Source organism: Rattus rattus, chromosome 5, assembly GCF_011064425.1.
Source record: "Rattus rattus isolate New Zealand chromosome 5, Rrattus_CSIRO_v1, whole genome shotgun sequence".
Taxonomy (NCBI): domain Eukaryota; kingdom Metazoa; phylum Chordata; class Mammalia; order Rodentia; family Muridae; genus Rattus; species Rattus rattus.
The window spans coordinates 42,986,373-43,005,981 of NC_046158.1; the positions used below are offsets into that span (position 1 = coordinate 42,986,373).

Genomic DNA, 19,609 nt, shown 5'->3' on the forward strand with positions numbered 1-19,609 from the left:
GAACCCTGTTATTCAAATTCTAAGGGTGTGACGTGCAAAACTTAAATCCCGAATCCAACTCTTCCCACACAAACTTGGGGACCTTTTGCAGAAGACCTTATCAGACAGCAGAATTGTCACTTTTCTCATCCCTCAGATTCTTGAGGTCTGGTAAATTGCCAATTCCTCTCAGTTCCCTCATTATTTTAGCCCAGAATTTCAACTCCTTGCTGCTATAACAATGCATAAGATATTCTCTGTGGTCTCTCAGTCTAAGGTCCTTTGCTCTTTAATAACAAATGTTGCTAATTGTTTCTGTTCGGGAGCACTCCCTCCTGACCATGCAGGCAATTCCAACTCCAAGCTCTGACTGACTTTAAAAGGCTGCAGTCTGAAGTTCCCAGACACACCATCCTTTGCGCTGTCTCCTGCTCTCTGTTCTCCTTAGTAATAGGAGCTCATTATCAATCCCGGCTCTCTCTTTGTAGAACGGTATCTTTCCACGTTTTACGATGTGAACCAAATAGGAGGCCCATTTCAATCTTCTCTCACTTAACCTCCCTTCCCATTCTTAAGCGCCTAAGAATTTAACCCAGGCCTGTAAGACCAAACTTTTATAGAGAGTTTTAATGACTCTATGAGCCTGCTGGGAGTCACATGATAAAGACTGTCTTTGACCAAACTGGACGAAGTAATCAATGAAAGCCTGCTGGTCCTCTAGTGTTTCTCTTTAAGTCAATCTAGGCCAGGTGATGGGCAATAAAGCCAGAATTGAGTCTTAGTTATTAGGATGAGCAATGTAAATTAGCTGTGCTACACTCAATTCGTGTGTAAATAAACATTGCTCTGAAAATAAACATTGCTACCTCATTTTGATCATATTCTTTAAATTATAAAACATATCTGAAGTATGAGAAGAATGGCGACATTGTAAGCTATAATGCCATAGACTTCCAATAAAGATTTTAGAGCTAAACTTGCTAAACTGGTTTTCAAAGGCTCCAAGAGAATTCACAAAATCCAACATCATTGGTCGGATTCCTAGGGTGTTGATGTTATCCCCTCCAGCTGAAGATCTCTTATAACACCATCTGTGCTAGATTAACTTCCAGCTGTTACCTCCAAAGGCTGTCAATAAATATTAATAAAATATTTTAATTGAGGTAATGTCACTAAGCTATTATCACTAGACCCAAGGAGCTCAAATCATCGCCTATGAAAATTTTCTTTTTTTCATTCTAACAACCACTCATATGAGAGTAAATTTCCCATCTGTAGACCCACTCTAGTGCTCAAGTGTTACACCTCAGTATTTTCAAGGTAATGTATAGACCACGTTGCTCATCTGTAACAGGAAAAAAAATCAGTAAGGCTTGGAACTTCCTAGTACTTTCACAGATAATGCACTCTCTTGTGGTAAATGAACTACTCAAGCGTGAAGAAAGACTATATTCATTTTTTTCACAGTGATGGCATGCCACCATTAAAATATAGTTCCTTGTGTTTTCTAAAACAAATCACTAATGAGGGAAAAATAGTATCTCTTTTGTTTAGGGCTACATTTGAAATTAGGCTTTCAAGTTATTAAGAGAATGAACATTTTAATCGTTCAAATTGTGATAGCCTGTGGAAAGCTGTAATTAAATGAACTTACCTATTTCTCATGATGTTCCGACATGATCATCCGATATCACGTTGTTTTTGTGTGTAGTGTTGGATACTAAAGGACTTCATGCATGTTAAGCATCCTACCCTTGAGCTACACACCCAACCCATTAGTTTCTGTTGATAAAGCGCCTACAGGCAAAAACAATACAGAGTAGCCACACTCTGTGGATGATGCAAAAAAGTGCAGCCTGAACTGAAAAGCACACTTACCTCCTTACTTTCTTCCAGTTCTGACTCACTGCTGAACTCTTCCGTATTTAAATTTTCAAAGTCAGACTCTCCCACAGCAATTGGCACAGTCACGGTGAGGCTGGGGTTGTTGATGAATGACATGTAGTCATTTTCATCGATTACGTATTTTTCCACACTGCTTCCGGTTCCCACGCCGCTGGTGGTTCCATTACCGTCTTTAAGGTAGTTAAGCTCTTTGCTTATTTCGATGCCCGTGTTATTGGACATGCAGCTGTCTATTTTGTTGCCTTCTTGGATTTCTATCACTTTCGGCTTTCTGAAAAACGCTTTTCGGAAGCACTCCCCTATCTTACTTTTCACAAAATCAATTCCCTTTTGCATCCTTCCCACTGCAATCTGGAGGTTGTTCATTTCGTTATCATCGTCAGTAGCAGCAAGGTTGTCTGAACTAAAGGAACTCAACAATAAGGCCAGAAAGAGGTTCAGAACCTGAAGAGGAGAGAGTAAAAGCTCTAAGTTAAAACTGACACACGGGCAAGAATAGAAAGTGGACAAGGGGCTCAGATCTTTGCTATAGTGGTTTCACTCAGTGCTTAGTGAATGAGTAGTGTACATCAGGCTCCGCGTTAAAACCACACATGATCGTGTCTACCTGTGGTAAAGGGGAATGATAACTTAGAAGCCCCTCTCCACTGAGAATAGCAGGGAAAAAAAAGAAACTATTAAAAGTCTCACCAGTGAAAAGACAAAAATCCCCCTTTCAATGACGTTTGACACACACACACACACACACACACACACACACACACACACACACACACTATGGAGTTTCTAGCTTCATGTGTACAAATAACCAATTTATCTAATAACCTGCTAATTTGTATAAAACCAGTATGTACTAGAAACAGATTTCTTTGGTCCAGCGCTACAAACTGTGACGGCAGAGATAGCGAATTACACAAGGGTTAATATATTTCCTGTCAAGCATACTTTAAAACATGGGTGTTCAAATCGTGTAGAAAACTGGAGAAAATTCCAGGACGTTCTAAGGTTCAGCCAGACTCATATAATGTAAATCCCTTCTCTCCTTAGGTTTGTGGAGTGTCGCTGTGACTCACAGCCGTGGATACCTGGGGGTCTGTGGCTATACAGGGATAACTCACAATGTCTGATGTAAAAGGATATTTAAGCACAGGGATCATTTTAGCCTAAAATGTAATGACTGAGCTCTTTATATAGTAGGAGGACAAATGCAAACTAGGATCTCTGGGTTGTTTTCTATTTAAACATCATATTTTGTTCTGAATCTAGGGCAATTTTCTATTTTAAGAAAATAATGTGTATGTCCCACTACCATTCTTTTGAGTATTATTTGAAGTGTACCCCTTAAAAGGAAGACCTTATATGACTATGTAGGTACTTACTATATACATATATGATAGAGGAATTTAAGTATGAAAACACATGCCTTTATGTTAGGGCTTTTGAAATAGTTTCCATTTGTTCTTGGACAATTTCATCCACGAATACAAGATACACTGGCCATGCCCTTCCCACCCCCACCCCTGCTACACCTATTCACAAGGCTCTCTTTTGCGGTCAAGTCTATTCCTTTTATTCGATGTGATCAACTGGAGCACTGCTGTTAGCATGGCTTTTTTGAGTTAAGCAGGTTCAGCTGTGGGGAAGCAACTCATGATAGTTTGTCCATCCTCTTCTAGAATCTAAGGAATGGCTGAAAGTATGTAAAATCTGATCTCTCTTGTGTCTGTCTTAATTTCTGTCTCTGCCTCTCTCTGCCTCTCTATCTCTGTCTCTGTCTGTCTGTCTCTGTCTCTGTCTCTCTGTCTCTGTGTGTGTGTGTCTGTGTGTGTGTGTTGTGTGTTTGTGTCTTTCTGTGTATGCTTGTATATACATACATACACGTTTGTATGTGTGGAATTATTTCACCCTCCAATGTTATTTCTTTTAATAAAACAAGTGCAGATAAGAACATATTTTGTACCCTACAGTAATTATAAACCACAACTGAAGTAGATTACTTTATTTCTTTAACGTTTGACCTTAGAATTTGTGTCTAATCCACACCTTTAAATAAAACAGTGTGAATTATGGACTTGTAAGAGGTAGTTGTATTTTTAGGGTTTAAAGAGATTATCGTATCAAAATAATGATACAGTTAGTCTAGATAAGGAAATACACTTTTTGACATGAAAAAAGTAAACTTAGTTGCTGTAACCCGCGAACATGCTTTTCATCCCCATATCCTCCATAGCAGACATATTTTATTTTATGGTCACAGGGAGCTAGCTCTGACCTCAGAGAATTTAAATAATGTCATTCTGTAATTCCCTGGGGGGGGGGGGTTGACACTCAAGTGCTGGCAGTAAAATTGGAGATATATTTACTGCTTAAGCCATTGTTTCCTACGGCCTAAACTCATTCTTATTCACAAAGATCTGCAGTACATACGTACCACAAGGTTCCCAATCACCATGACCAACATGAACACAATAAGGCACATGGTCTGGCCCGCGACCTCCATGCAGTCCCACATGGTCTCTATCCACTCCCCACACAGCACACGGAACACGATCAGGAAGGAGTGGAAGAAGTCGTTCATGTGCCAGCGTGGCAGCTTGCAGTCCTCGTTGATCTTACAGACACACTCCTTGTAGCTCTTTCCAAACAGCTGCATGCCAACCACGGCAAAAATGAAGACGATGATGGCCAGCACCAGGGTCAGGTTGCCCAGTGCGCCCACCGAGTTGCCGATGATCTTAATGAGCATGTTCAGTGTGGGCCAGGACTTTGCCAACTTGAAGACTCGGAGCTGTAATGAAATGAAAGGAAATGTAGTACACTTGGAAGCCAGACGATTATTTTATGAGTCGATCATAATGTAGATTCAAAACAAAAGGTCGATAATAATATTAGAGTTGTAAATCAAGTCAAATCGTTTAAGTGCATTTTCCCTTTATAATTCTCCTTTAGACTTACTGAAAGATATACCTATGAAAACATTACTTTAACTATAGACACTGTTAATACATCAATTGTCACTTTAGATTTTACTCTAGAAACTAAAAGGGAATGTTGAAAATGTGAATTACATTTTCCTCTTCTTAAAAAAGTTGTGAAATAAGCTAATTCAATTTTTAAAAGCTTTTGTTCAATTTGAAATACATATCTATCTGTATGTCTACATATATATATACACATACATATATATATATATATATATATATATGAATTCTAAACAAAATGTAGGTACTTTCAAAATTATTTTTGCTATAATTTAAAACATTTTGTGATATCGTTGTTTAAAATACCAAATGTGTCAAACATTTTTTATGTGTTGATTTTGTTGTTTTGCTTTTGCTTTGGAGAAACAGGCTCATGTAGCCCAGGCTAGCCTCTAATTTACGGTATATCTAAGGGTAAGTTTAAACTAGTTCTTCTGACTTCACCTCCCAAGTACTAGTGTTAGAGACATACACCACTACTCCCAACTTCTACATTTGCATTTCTTCTATTTCTTTTTTCTTTCTCTTCCTCAAAGATATAAAATGAAAACAATTTCAGAGTAGAAAACCAATTTAGAAGGAATATATATATATATTAATATATAATGTATTAATGTCTCCTACGTATTGAATTGTGGGATATTTCAATCATTTTTTGTTATTTTCAGAAAATAGATTATACTTATCTTGAAAGGTCATGGTTGTACATTTCCTGGGGACATTGACTTATGTAATTAAAAAATGCTATTTCACAAACTATGATAATTACATAAACATACATTTAAAAATAAATGCTATGCTTATGAGTGAAGAAACATGAAGAGCAGAAGATACCAGTCTGAAGGACCGAAGCACAGACAGCCCCTCCACATTTGCCAGGCCAAGCTCCATTAAACTCAGGCTAACAATAATTCCATCGAAAATATTCCAGCCCTCTTGGAAATAATAATAGGGGTCCATGGCAATGATTTTAAGGACCATTTCGGCTGTGAAGATCCCAGTGAAGACCTGGAAGGAAACAGAGAGTGGCACTTGAGAAGCCCTAAGCTCAGAGGCTGCAGGACTTTACCAAGAATGTTAAACCATAGCAACTACAAACATCTGACTTTTAAACAAAACAGATCAATGTCAACTTTGTAACTTTTCCATAAGCCGGCATTGTGCTGAATAGATGTATCTTTTTTAATGAACCCGCTGGGATTCTAGGGAAGACAAACTTTAAGATCTTCCACTGTGCACATTTTCCGTCTCCATCTTGATAATAGCTGTGGCATTAGTGTCCTTCTGGTACACGTTGAGGCTACCAAGCAGCACATCTGCTTTTCTGTAGTGTTATAAAAATGTTGCGAAATACATTCTTGGAAATAAATCCACATATCATTGGGAGTCTAAAAAAATGCTTAAAATCAGTAAAAATATACATTTTTACTTGCACATTTTGTAGTTTTCTTTAATGGATTGCATTTTGTTCCCGTATTTTATAAACATTCTTGAAACAAAAGAGTGTCTGCCACAAATGTTTTGTAATGATGGTCTCTGGCCGCCTGCCTCAGAATTAAGGTTAATGGATTAATAGAGAAAGGAACTGCGTATTTAATTGGAACAAGCAGGAGAGTATTCTCAGTATTACATATCCATAATTAAGATTAATATGGTGAGAATAGAAGAAATGTGCATTTGACAATAGAAACAAAACAGAACACATTAAACATTTATTTCAAATCTAAAACCACAGACAATAAAAACGGAAACATGGGCTGTGAAATTATTCCTGCCAAAGTGTTTTTAAATAGTCACCCTAAATCTCTATAGGGAAAGGGTCTATTTTATGATGGTAAAGTCAAAGTTAATAGAGTAAGACAGCCTTTATCTTGAAGAAGCTCTGTCCAAATAAATTTACTAGAGTCATTTGGTATGTTAAAACATATTTCTTTTTAAAAATCCAGACCCACTCTTATTAAAGCACAAATATAGCCAATATGTCATTTTTAAATCATACAAATATTTTAAAAGGAAGTGCCAATTTCTAAAATGTACATCAACTGCTCTTAGTCACGTGTCAGTCAGATGGACATAAAATACACTGTAAGCAATGTGGAATACATTTTGAAAACATGATGTTTTCATTTTATATGATAGCTCACCGTGGGACTTTTTAAATTATTATTATTATTTTACAAATAGTTTCCCTGGTGAACTTCAAATGAGCTCTCACTCAAATGAATTTGATTTCTGTAAAACTTTCAGAGGCAGATGTTATTTGAAATAAGCATCCTGGTGATAGAAATGCTTTAAAACAAGCTAGGAACTCTTTAGCTAAAGGATCCTCAATATCCCTTCTTAGAGAAAATCAAAATCAATCTTTTCGGGTCTGCTGAGATGGCTAGCTCTCCTGCAGCTAGCAAATGCATAAACCAGAGGCAAGCTTCCCTCCAAAGAAATAACGCCACCATAAAACTTCTCCTTAAGAATATTTGAATGAACATTCTCATCTCAAAATCACAAGAATTTGCCTTAAAGCTTTCTAATGTAGGTCCTCAAAGCACTGGTAATGATGTTCTATTTTTCTGTAGTTTTTTTTTCTTTTTTTTCTTTTCTTTTTTTTTTTTTTCAGAGCTGGGGACTGAACCGAGGGCCTTGCGCTTGTTAGGCAAGCGCTCTGCCACTGAGCTAAATCCCCAACCCTTTTCTGTAGTTTTTTCTGTAGTTTTAGTACTGTCAGGTAACTTGTCAAAGGAAAAGCTTCTCTAACATAATATGACGCATAGACTGGTTTATAGGATTCCTATACTAGGAGCTCGAATTTTAAAATGGCAGGATAAACAGACAAACAAACACCCCAAAACCAACATTCTGGAAAAATATGAAGTAGCAGAGAGAGACTCAATAGAGATTTTGAGGTCTCCAGATACTCAAACTGTGTCAACCCAATCATCCAGGAAGGGATGCAATGTTTATGTATTGTAGAAACAAACTACAAAATGTCTACTCCTTAATCAAAGTCCAGTCAGAAGATTCCATAACCCTTTCCTAGTCTTTGGATCTTAATTCTGTCTACTTTCTCATGGTTTTCATCCATTAATCACTACATAGTTATTTGAGAAACAATAGGTTAGCCTGTTGAAACTATCATACGTTGGGAGCTTCAATAAACTCCCAACAAACTATGACCACTTACTATCTATGATGTACAATTTAGAACAAGTGAACTCTGTCATTAGGATTCAGACTTGAAGCTCTTTTGACTTCTGCTTTTCCATCTGATTATCCTATCGCCCAAATTATATCATCCCCACACTTACAGATACAACAGCTTCGACATTGGAAGACCATAAAAAATCTATTTCCGTCCATAGTCTGGAAAGTTTTGAAAATATTCCTCATTTATTCAATTCCCCCAACATCCCAATATCCTGAGAAAAACATAAGGGCTCAGAGCAGGAATATTTTCCATTGACACTTCAATGAAAGGTTCATAAGGTTAATGGTGTGCATGTGGGGGGAAGGAAGCTGTTCGGTGAGAGCATGCTGGATGCTAGGCACACTGCTAGATTCTTCCAGCTCACCTCATTTGACCTGCACAGCAGCCTCAGAGATGGGCATCGTGACACCCATTTCAACAATAAAAGAACAAGGCGCAGAGTGCTGTACATTTCCAGAGAGTATATTATTCATCTACAGTGACAGTTATAATCTGGTCTGACTGGCTGTTGACTCTTAAGTGACTGTCATTTTTACAAAAGCCTGGCTCGGGAAGCAGCCTCTTTGGGAGTAGAAGTAACCAGTCATTTGTTTATTGAGGAACTGCAATGCAGACACAGTGGGAGACACAAAACAAAAAGGGATGCAGGGTCTGCCACCGAGAAATTCACAACAGATGGGAAAGCCACAGCTTCTGGTGTGAGAAAGTTCATTAGGGAATAAGGTGAAGTTGCTTAACGTGGGCGGAATACCATGGTAGAAGAGAAAAGAGGATGAAGAGGAACTTGGAAGAATGTGAATTGAGATTTGAGAACATTCTACATGTGGATGTAGAAATCAACGAGCGGAGAACTATTTAAACACATAAACTTGGGTGTGGCGTTTGTGTGGTGCTGTGACAAAGTTTTTCTGATGTGGCTTGTGGGGGGAGGGGTTGTTATAAAGGGAACAACAGACATTGATGCCAGTAATATTTTTTAAAGTTTTTAAGAGTAAAAGATAAATACCCTGAAGGAAAAAATAATGGATTTTCCTATCAAGTAGACATGGGGAATAAAGAAAACGTTAACTCCACATGGTTCTAACAATTCTAAGCTTTGTGGTTAGAAGGCTCTGTTAAACATGACACAAAATTGAAGTGAGGATGATAGCACTTCTCATAAATGGTGGGACGGATGGCTATTCAGCTGAGACTATACAGTGCTTAAGGCAATCCTAGGCCAATCATCTGTGTCAGCAGGGCACTCAGAAAGGAATCAAGCTCATGCTTCATAGTATCGTCCTTAAAGTTGCTGGGATGTGAACATATTGAGTGCAAAAGCATCGTGAATGATGTAAGGAGTCAAAAACCCGGTAACAGCGGTCACAGAGAGTATCAGGGAGGGAGTGATTGGCATGTTCAAGAAAATAATTGGGACAGATTGAGCATTACAGCATTATAGGTGTGAAAGTTGAAGAAAAGGGTGGGGGTTCTCCCAAGACCAACAGTACAGAGAGGATGAAGTGAGTTATAAATATGCATATTTATACCTCTGTCTCCCCAACATCCCTCTCCACCCTTCTGGTGGGACTAGTTCCTCCACCTGTGTGACCACTCGGGATGGCCATGTTTTCAAATGGCCACTCCAAGTCCTCCTTCTGAGGCTCGTTATGCAAGAAGTGACTGTCTATGAAATATGCCCAACACAGTTCTATCTTGAAAACTTCGTGCTGGAATTCAAAAAGGAATTTATCCTTTTTTTTTCTTTTTTGATTAAATGTTGTGAGATGTACTGCCTGTGAGCTTCGCTAGCCCTGAGAGATGACGCAAGTGTTCGCACTGCCCCCAAGACCAGTGCATCGTCACCCTTCACAAAGCTTGGCCCTTCGTCTTTTGTGCTTGAGGAGGCAACTCCATCCCCATCATTCAAGTACTCCTTGGATAGTAAAAGGAAGGTGTCAATTAATAAATAGGTAAACTCAACTATTTAGTTGAAGCTCTGGGGAAGAGATAATAGGAGCGAAGTGGAATCAGGGAGAAGAAATAAAAACCTAATATTTGGGGGGAATTAGGTTTAGCTTATAATGAATTCACCTTTACGCCCTTCAAACCGAAGAGACTCACATGGCTCAAGGTCTAACTTCCAAAATACTTTCTAACTATCAAGAACCTTAGGACTGCTGGAGAGATGGCTCAGAGGTTAAGAGCACTGTCTGCTCTTCCAGAGGTCATGAGTTCAATTCCCAGCAACCACATGGTGGCTTACAACCATCTGTAATGAGATCTGGTACATGTCTGCTTGCACGTGTACATGCAGGTGGAGTGCTATATACATAAGAAATAAATCTTTAAAAAATAAAAAAGAACCTTAGGACTTCTTTTCACCCATGTTCCCTCCCTGTTTTCTCCTCTCCATCTCTCTCTCTTTTCTTTCGGATCAGCATCTTACTACGTAGCCCATGCTGGCCCAGGAACCATGGTTCTTCCTGCCTCAGCCTCTCGAGCATTCGGATTTTCAGCGTGTGCCGCCATGCCTACTTCTGATCATCCTATTTTGAAGATACAGCTCTCCTTAGGGACTTTACATCCTAACGAATGGGGATTTCTAATGCAAACTTGATAGGAATAATGAGAAAACCTGTTTCACAGAGTACATTCGTTGGTCACAACTGGAGATCCTTGCAGTAGAAAGCCCTGGCTAGAGCTCTTGGATCAGAATAATGTGATCAGCCTTAATGCCTTAACCAGCCGAGCAGCATCCACTTTCATTTATGACTCCACAAAGGAGAGTCGTATGCTCCAGTTAAACAGTACTTCAGTAGGTATTTGCCTACTGAAGATTAAATATCTATCAGTACTTTATAATTGGCAATGAACGCTATACTGAGTTATTTGTAAGTCACAGGCCTAGAGATGATGTTACGGATATGTTATAGGCTGCTTAATTGGTTTTGAATACGACAAATCATCTTGAAATGTAATAGAGCAATTCAATGTTGTCTAAACCAAATTCTAGGCATATTTGGGGAAGAACAGGTTAACTGATGCCAGTTTTAAAGTCTGAAAGAAACGTGAGGGTTGTTTGTTTGCAAATACATCTTAGTATACTCTTCCTTACGGCCACTTACCTTCCCATACTGAAAGTCCTACCAATGCATTTTACCAATTATTTTCTCTATTGGTTGATTACCACTAAGGATACTTATTATTAACTTATTCACTTCTAAATTATTATGCCTTTTAAAAGTAAAAATTGATTCTTTGGCTATCCTTTCAATTGGGTGTGGGTTCTGTGACGACCCTGCAAATTCAAGTCTTGTGGCCCTCATGTTTCCTTTGAGCCTTCATTTCCAGTATATAATCCTTTATAGCGTGAGGGGCTGCTAACTATTAGACAGCATGGTTAATCTGCAAAGATACTGTCCTACGTAATCAGCATCAACACAGATGAAATTCAGATTCCATCTGAGGTGCGCTGTAATGCTCCCTTAGATGTTTCTTCTTGTGAGGAAAGAAGATACAGTTTGGTACAGCATTGGCCATTTTCTTTTCTTTGTTACATTGTTCCCTTCCCTATAGCACTTACCAGGTTTCCCACAGTCAGCACACTGCTGAACTGCTGGGTCATGGGGTAGTGCTCCATGGCCATGAACAGTGTATTTAATACGATGCAAATTGTTATGGCAAGATCAACGAATGGATCCATCACAATTAAATTCACAAGATGCTTCACTTTTAACCATGCATCACAGCAATCCCAGATCAAAAACACATTGGCGAATCTATACCAGCACGGTGGGCACTTCTGTCTAGATTCTTCAAGTTCTGGTGGGTAATAAAGAAAAAAAGCATTCAATAACTGTATAAATTAATTACTGTTCCTAGTAAATGACATGTTGTTTGATAAAACATGCTTATTCACAGACATAGAAATTCACAGTACTGGGATTAATAGACTGTATAGAAAACAATCTTATATATTTTACCTTATTACATATGGAAATCCACAAAACGCTCATTAAAATGCATGCTGATACTGACCCACTTTTAATATAAGCAAGTACTTTAAATTTAATATTCAACCTCAAGGTAAGTAATAATGAAGCAAAAAAATGCAATATATCACTATCAAAAAAACTTGTAAAGGAAACTCTATGGGGATTTTTAAACAGTGAATAAAATTACCAAATATCTGTGTCAGTTTTTCACAGTTGTGAATGCAGATATGGAAAAAGCACATTTTGGGGACCCTCAATTGAGTGGAACACAGGCTTGGCTTTGTCCAACTCATTGCTGTCCCTCTCTAACCCTGACATCATTGACCTTTACACAACGAGGCTGAAAGAAGAGAAGGTTTACTCTGATGGGTAATGTAACACTAGAAAAAGTCTTCAGTGATATGAACTCAAGGGGGAGAAATGCCACGCTACAGGCAAAGTAAAAACTCAAGTGAAAGAGAACCAGATTAATGCTCTCTTTTATAAGCACTATGAAAGATGTACCATCTCATTCGTGTGTGTGTGTGTGTGTGTGTGTGTGTGTGTGTGTGTGTGTGTGTGTGTGATCTCGCAATGTTAGACTTGAAAATCCACTAGACTGTGTGTGAAAAGAAGCTGTGTTGAGAGCAGACAGTCCATGGAAAGCGGACCCTCACACCCTGCATCTTACCCTCCATGGTGTTGGTCAGGATACTGGCTATGCTCATGGCTCTTTGTCTTCCAGAGGAATCCTCCAGCATTTCCATGGAAATCTGGTAAGAACTTAGCCTTCTCTTCCTGACTTCCGTTTCAGTGGTGGTACCCTGCAAACCAAATACTGATGGCTCAAACCACCCTCCTCCATTGACAACACAAGAATATATAGCATCTCTCTGGAAAACCATGCTTCATGCAAGTTTTTTTTTTCAGGTAACAATCTCAAGGAATAATAAGACACTAAGATATTGGATAGATTATCACATTCTATAAAGACTTTTTATTAAAGACCACAGATCCTTTGTCAAGAGTTCACTGGCTGGATGCAATCTTATAAGGCAACTATTTTACACACACATTTTAAACAATATGGCAAAGTTTAGGGGAAATATTTTTATAAGCATGCTGTAATTAGCTTTTCATTTAAATACAAATTATTCTTCAACTTATAGCAGTGAGGAATAGGTCAATCTTTCCACAAAACTAATTATTATTATATAGTCTCAAGGCTGGGTTATTTTCTTTGAGGCTATATTGACAAACTGACATATATGGGCCATTTTTTTTCCATGCACAAACACAGATGTACAATGAAATGTGTGTGCTTTCCTGAGATTTCTTTATTTCCATACGGCATCTCATCAACACATTTTATTTGGGAATATTTTTTTCAAATAGCACTGTAACATCGACAGTTGTCTAAAACCATCCATTGTTAATACATTGGTCATTACAATATTTAGTTGTATGAATACAAACATTTCAGAATATGGCCTGATGGATGATTGTATAATTTAAGGGAAACATTAATAACGAAGATCTGATTGTGAAAGTGCTCATTATTTTGTATTTGTAATAAACCGGCTGAAGTAGATTTATGCTTTATCTCAGATTCTAAATTTTGAGTACTTTTAACCTAAAAAGGTTCCACACAAGTCAGGTTTGGGTTTTTTTGCTTTTTTATTTTTGTTTTGTTTTACTTTGTTTTTCATTCAATTAATCATGTTATTTTAAAGCACTTTCATTTGGAGGAATTAGGATCACAGAACAGGCTCAACTGCCCAGGCCTGGATTTTTTTTTCAATTGAAGTGTCACTAGTAGCTGGTTTATGTATTATCACCTCTGGCGCAAGCCATCCAGTAAGAGCTGAGGGTCCACCCACCAAGGAAACCACACCATTGCAATCCACAGTGCTGTGCATCTTCCCATTTGCTGGAAGCCCTGGCACCATCCTGGATGACATACTGGCCTGACTAACGTTACTGTTGCGTCGCTCTCCAGGTCTGTGCGGCACAAACAGGGAGTCTCTCCTGCTCTCGCTGTCCTCGAAGGTGCTGTGCTCATCGTCTGCAAAGTCATTCTCAGACCCCACGTCCTTCGCCCGACCTCTGAAGCTGAAAATGCTCGTTTTGCTATTGCGTCTTGGGGAAAACAGGGAGCCACGGATACTCAAGAGAGACTGAGGAGAAAGCAAGGAGGGAAGAGATCGGGGCAGGATGGGACATAATTGTTTAATAAATCTTTAGATTGCAGAAACCGTTTGCTTTTGGGTCGCTGTCAGATTTTTCTTAAAAACAGGTAAATGGAATTCATAGGGACATACAGGTGTCCTTTTTTAATATTGAAAACCGCAGTGCAAACGTCAGGATACATTTCATTATAAAGCCTGCCCCTCTGAGATTCCCTATTCACAACTGACTAAATTCCCAAGCACTTCATCTAAGCTTCTCTCTTGCACTGTGAGGTGGAGTGTGCTATCGAGATAGGAGGGGAGGGGAAAGGTGTACACAAACAGAAGGTAGCTTTCACCGCTCAGGGCTGTGATCTGAAGAGCATGCAACTTGGGGAAAAAGTGCCTTGAGGCTGCTAGTTCAGATACTAAATATTTATATCAAATTCCAAAAATACCTAAATTGTCACCTTGATAACTGTAGTATTGAAAAGGTTATCACTGTGTCTTTGCTCTCCTCTGGCTTCTACCAGAAAGGTCTCTAGACCCACTTTTCTCTACCCACGTGGGAAGTGTGTGACAGAACTTATCTTCCAGATTTTCTAACCATTTCCAACAGGACTACCAGCGATTCACTTGATCTGAAGGTCTATGTGTCACAGCAAATGTAAGAGGATTTTAATACTATCTGTGGTACTCTGCCCACTAAAAGTTTAACACTAGCTCAAAGAACCAAAGTAAATAGCAGGACTACAACGAAGATGATTCTTGTGACTTCTTGTTAATTCCACTAATGAGAGCTAGGTAACTCGAAATAAAGACACCTTGGGCTTTCTCGATTTTCTCCTTTCCTGTGCTGGGTAATGTACCCCTGCCACACTCAGTATTGGCTAGGCAAGCCCATACTACTGGGTTACATCCCAGCCTACAAACATGTTTATCAGATACATTTATAAATAAACCGATAAGCTGTTCTTTAATACCAGAAAATAAGATGCATCTTATATCCTTCTTTGACTCTTTGAATGGATTCTACACTACATTGACTAACTCAGGCTTACTTTTACTTTGGTGATAGTTTCTAAAAGTACTCCTGGTCAGGGAATAAAATATTTGTTTTCTCTCCCCATCATTAATAATGGTATTTCTTTTTTTCTTCCTTTATTGTTCTCTTATTCCCTGCCTCAACTCTCTTCATAACCACTATAATAATATGAACACTCGTGTGTGTACACACACGTATACACACACACACACACACACACACACTTAAATGCACATGCATGCACCACGTAGCGCTGTGTGATACATGGAGGGAGACACATGATTATTATACTAGCTCTTGGGAGACAGAAGTAGGAAGATTGAAAATTTTAGGTCAGTTTGTGTTCCATTGCAAGATTCTGTCTCAAAAACAAATCAAATCAAAGCAGAAGAGCCTAATATATTAACATATGTGTATATATGGTGATAAGTTAATCACACACTGGCAGCAACTGGTTTGCGCTTCCATTTTCTCCACCAGTATAAAACCAAACAGAATCTTAGTGGAGAAAACACAGGAAAAACAGTTTCAGTTCGTTTTTGTTTTTGTTTTTGTTCTTATCTCTCTGCCTAGTTAGCCTAGATTGACTGCCTTGGGTCTCATTTTTAACTCTATGATTATGATTTTCCCCATGACTGCCTTTGTCCTTTGGAACTTCTTAAAAGGAACTTTTCATCCTGAAATCTGTCTTTTGTTGAGTAAATTCTCTACAGGGCACAGTAGCTGTAGGCTGTGCTGAAGCTGTCCTATGTCTCTACAGCACCCAGTTCAAACAAGAGTGTGGAGTCAGTGCCAGGCATGCATTCAACTGATTTCTTATCCAAGAATTTAAAGCTGTGTTCTTCACTTTAAGATGTGCTTAGTCCCACCCTATGTAATAAGATACCTGCTACAGGAGACTGAGTGCTTTGAAACTTCCCATACAAATCACTTTGTACATTAAAAACTGTATTTTCAGGGACTTAAATTTGGAATTCTGAGCACATTTGAATATATATATACCAAGAGTTCATTTGTTGGAAACATAATTCCACAATGGGGCAGTTTTTTAGAGATAGAACCTTCATGAATAGATTAATGCTTTTCTGAGTTCCATCACAGAGTTCGTTTCCCTCTCATCTCTTCTGAATGAGGCCTTTTGTCCTTCCCCTCATAAGGCGCTCTCAGAAACCAGGATGAAGTCATGTTCATGTTCCAGCCCCTAGATTATATGTCAAAATACAGATCTGAATAAACCACCCACTGTCCGGTGTTTAGCTATACACACACACACACACACACACACACACACACACAGCATGGTGAAGACATAGTAGATGTGATTACCTAACTTGGATTTTCGACCCACCTTCCAGCCAATTCTAAACCCAGCTGGATCTCTATACCCAGAGACATAAAAGCTTACATTTCTCTCTGGTACAGCTTACATTAATTTCTAGGAAGGTTAAGTATAATAATCTTATTCTACCTGTGCTCTAAAGATGTCTCTGGAAGTCAGAATCTGCTTACGTTACAATCCTTGGGCGTATGTGGCATGGTTTTGTACCTATAACATATCCGAGCACGCCTGAAACTGGCATGCTTTTATGTCTGGGTATTTTCAGAGGCGGTCCCAATCTTTGGGTTTATTTGAACTTCTTTTCACTCTTTGGAAAGTATAATAATGGGTGTGGGCACAGCTTTCAAGGCAACAGAACCAGAAAAAGAAGACAACAAAAATAGTATTCAGAGAAAATAAACCAAAAATAACACCCTTGTAAGATGCGGCACAGTTAAGGGAATACCCACAGCTGTGGCAAGCTTTTTTCTAGAGAAAGCTTTTATGCTGAACTAAAGGACCATTTCTCCTCGCCTCATGCCTCTCAGAACATAAATTACAGGTGTCGGCTTCATTCTGTTTTCCTCCGTTCTAAAAAGATAAGTGCATGGACTTTTTCTTCAAATTTCAATAAGAAGAGGGAAAGTGCAAGCACTGATTCTCTGTGACATAACCCTGTGTGTGAGGTCCAAGCCCAAAGTGGGTCGAGAACAATGAAGAAGATACAGGGAATTAACAGGTGTCTGAGTAGACTGTGTAGAATGAATATTTGTTGGAAACACTCATCTGTGCCTCATCTCAAATACACCAGCAACTATATGTGATCATAGCTATAAGCCCCTGGTTTAAAATACAAGTGTGTCCAAGCATCAGAGATAAAAGTCCTGAGGAAGAAGACTCTCCATTATATATCTTTAACTAATTTCATGATGGACAGTGGCTACGTGTTATGCCTATAAAAGTAAATAATGCAATAAATATAAAATAACATTCAAATTCACATCCGTGGAGGAAGACAGGGTGCCCATAACTTAAGTTTCTCTTCTTTGACACTCTCAGGAGATTTTTCTGCAGGAGATTCGTATTGTTTTGAAGAGTATGTCCAGTCAATTAGCGTTTGCTGTCCCTGTTGCCTTTCCAGACTCTCTTTGATAGAAGAGAAAGCCTTTTGACACCTACAAAGCAGACACTCTAAAGAGTTTCTGGCATGGTCGGGCTTGAGAGTCCTGTATCAATGCCTTCCTGTTCAGTTAGATTTGAAGACTCAACACTCATCAGTATTTCCTTTATTTTTGAAGGTCTATCCACTTAGCTACCTTCTACTCAAATAACCCAGTATCAAGTATCATCTTTCACCCACCTATCTACAAATGCAAACTGAGTTGTTCAAATGTACGTACTGCTTTTGCTTCCAGTGTTCAAATATTAGCTACCAGCTACCTTCCTTCCGCTCTTTCCTCTCTCTGACTCCCCCAGCTACTCAAGCGGCATTGCTCTATGGGGAGTGCAAGCTTATTCTCACATAAGGATTTTGCTACGTCCCTTCTACTGGCCCCAGAACGGAGTTCCATGGTCTATCTTATTCCCTTGACCTCTCCAACATCTTAGAATGTCATTTCAAACCATCCAACTGAAAAAATTTTATCGTCAGTTACGTGGCCCCTGTTCCCACAGCACTTATCCAACGTAGTATGCAACATGTCTGACATGATTACTGTATCAACCTTTAGAATAAACTTCCGTGATATCAGTGAAAGGAATCCAATTTTTCATTACGGAATTGTCAACATCTAGAGAGCTTTCTGTTACATACATGGTAGTTGTGACGATTAGTGTTAATTCTCAAATTAATAGATTCTTGAACTGCCTCGAGAATGGGTCTCTCTGAACATTTGTGTAGAGGATTATCTTAGTTGAGGTAATCGAGGTGAGACATCCAATCCTAAGTATGAGTGGCACCAAGCAGGGGCTGAGACCTACACTGAAGGAAAAGAGAGAGGGATGGAGAGCGAAAGAATCGTGGCTCTGTTTCTTGACCAGCTGTCTCCAGCCCCTGTTTGACTTTCCTGCTATGATGGACTATGACCTGAATTCATAAGCCAGAATAAACCCATTCTCACTTACGGTACTTTTGTTCTCACAGCTACTGGAAAAGAAACCAAGACAGTGCTTAATAAAGATTTGCTGCTTGAAGAAAGTAATGTATAACTTTTTAGACAAGAAGGGAAATAATCCTACTTTCAAAAGACACATGATTGTCACGCAAACATCAACAATATGCACGTGCCTTCATAAATGACTGAAACCATTCAACACTTCTTTAGTTCCTTTCATTAGAAGTCATCAGTTTTAACTTTTCCTTAATAACAAAGGATTCCTAGATAATGCTTGCATAGCTCTTTAAAACATGAATTCAAGGCTAAAGCTGTGAGTTCAAGGATAGTCTGGGCCATAGAGTGAGAGCCTGTCTAAAAGTAAACAAAATCAAAACAAGAAAATAGCCAAGTACTCTACTGGGATAAAATTTGCGATTGCCACTCTCTTTTTGTCTAAGTTTATGATGGTCACTATTAATTTTCTTGAAGTACCGTTCCCTATTAAGAGGATGCTATACTCTGTGGGTGACTTACAGCGTCTTGTTTATTTGCTTTAAATTGGTTGCTTAATGTGCTCCTCAAGGCACTGATGATGGTGTATAGTTTTTAAGTAAATTAATATAATTTGAAGAGTTTGTAATTTATGGCACATAATGTACCGGTAGATAAAATAGGCCCCAAAGTACAATGACATTTATTTCAGTTTTCAGTACTATTTACTGTTTGAATTTTGTAACCCTTATTTAAGTTTAAAAAAAAAGTCAAAGTTACTTTGTTGTCTCTGGCCTAAAAGATATGCTGACACTGGTACTGGGTATCAGATGGTTGGCCTTAATGCCCACCACTAATTTAATGTTCAAGAGCAGTTAGACTGTAATTCTTTCAGATGTAACGTGTCATGACAATGGAGACTCCTAAGTTGAGTTTTCATGTTAAAGAAACAGGCAATTCTTGAGACA

General features: G+C 38.7%; 1 protein-coding gene across 5 annotated transcripts in view; it reads right to left on the reverse strand.

The window, feature by feature from the left end:
- Scn3a (sodium voltage-gated channel alpha subunit 3) overlaps positions 1-19,609 on the reverse strand; it is a 109,196-nt gene that overhangs the window by 35,351 nt on the left and 54,236 nt on the right. For 2 of the 5 annotated variants that reach the window (XM_032903404.1, XM_032903407.1), the window contains 6 exons: positions 13,904-14,200; positions 12,715-12,847; positions 11,633-11,871; positions 5,700-5,873; positions 4,316-4,672; positions 1,858-2,328 (listed from right to left, as the gene is read on the reverse strand). In XM_032903404.1, the coding sequence (XP_032759295.1) occupies positions 1,858-2,328; positions 4,316-4,672; positions 5,700-5,873; positions 11,633-11,871; positions 12,715-12,847; positions 13,904-14,200 (1,671 nt within the window). Of the gene's footprint in view, positions 1-1,857; positions 2,329-4,315; positions 4,673-5,699; positions 5,874-11,632; positions 11,872-12,714; positions 12,848-13,903; positions 14,201-19,609 lie in introns of those variants that run through there. The other 3 variants (XM_032903406.1, XM_032903405.1, XM_032903408.1) reach the window with 3 other exon arrangements.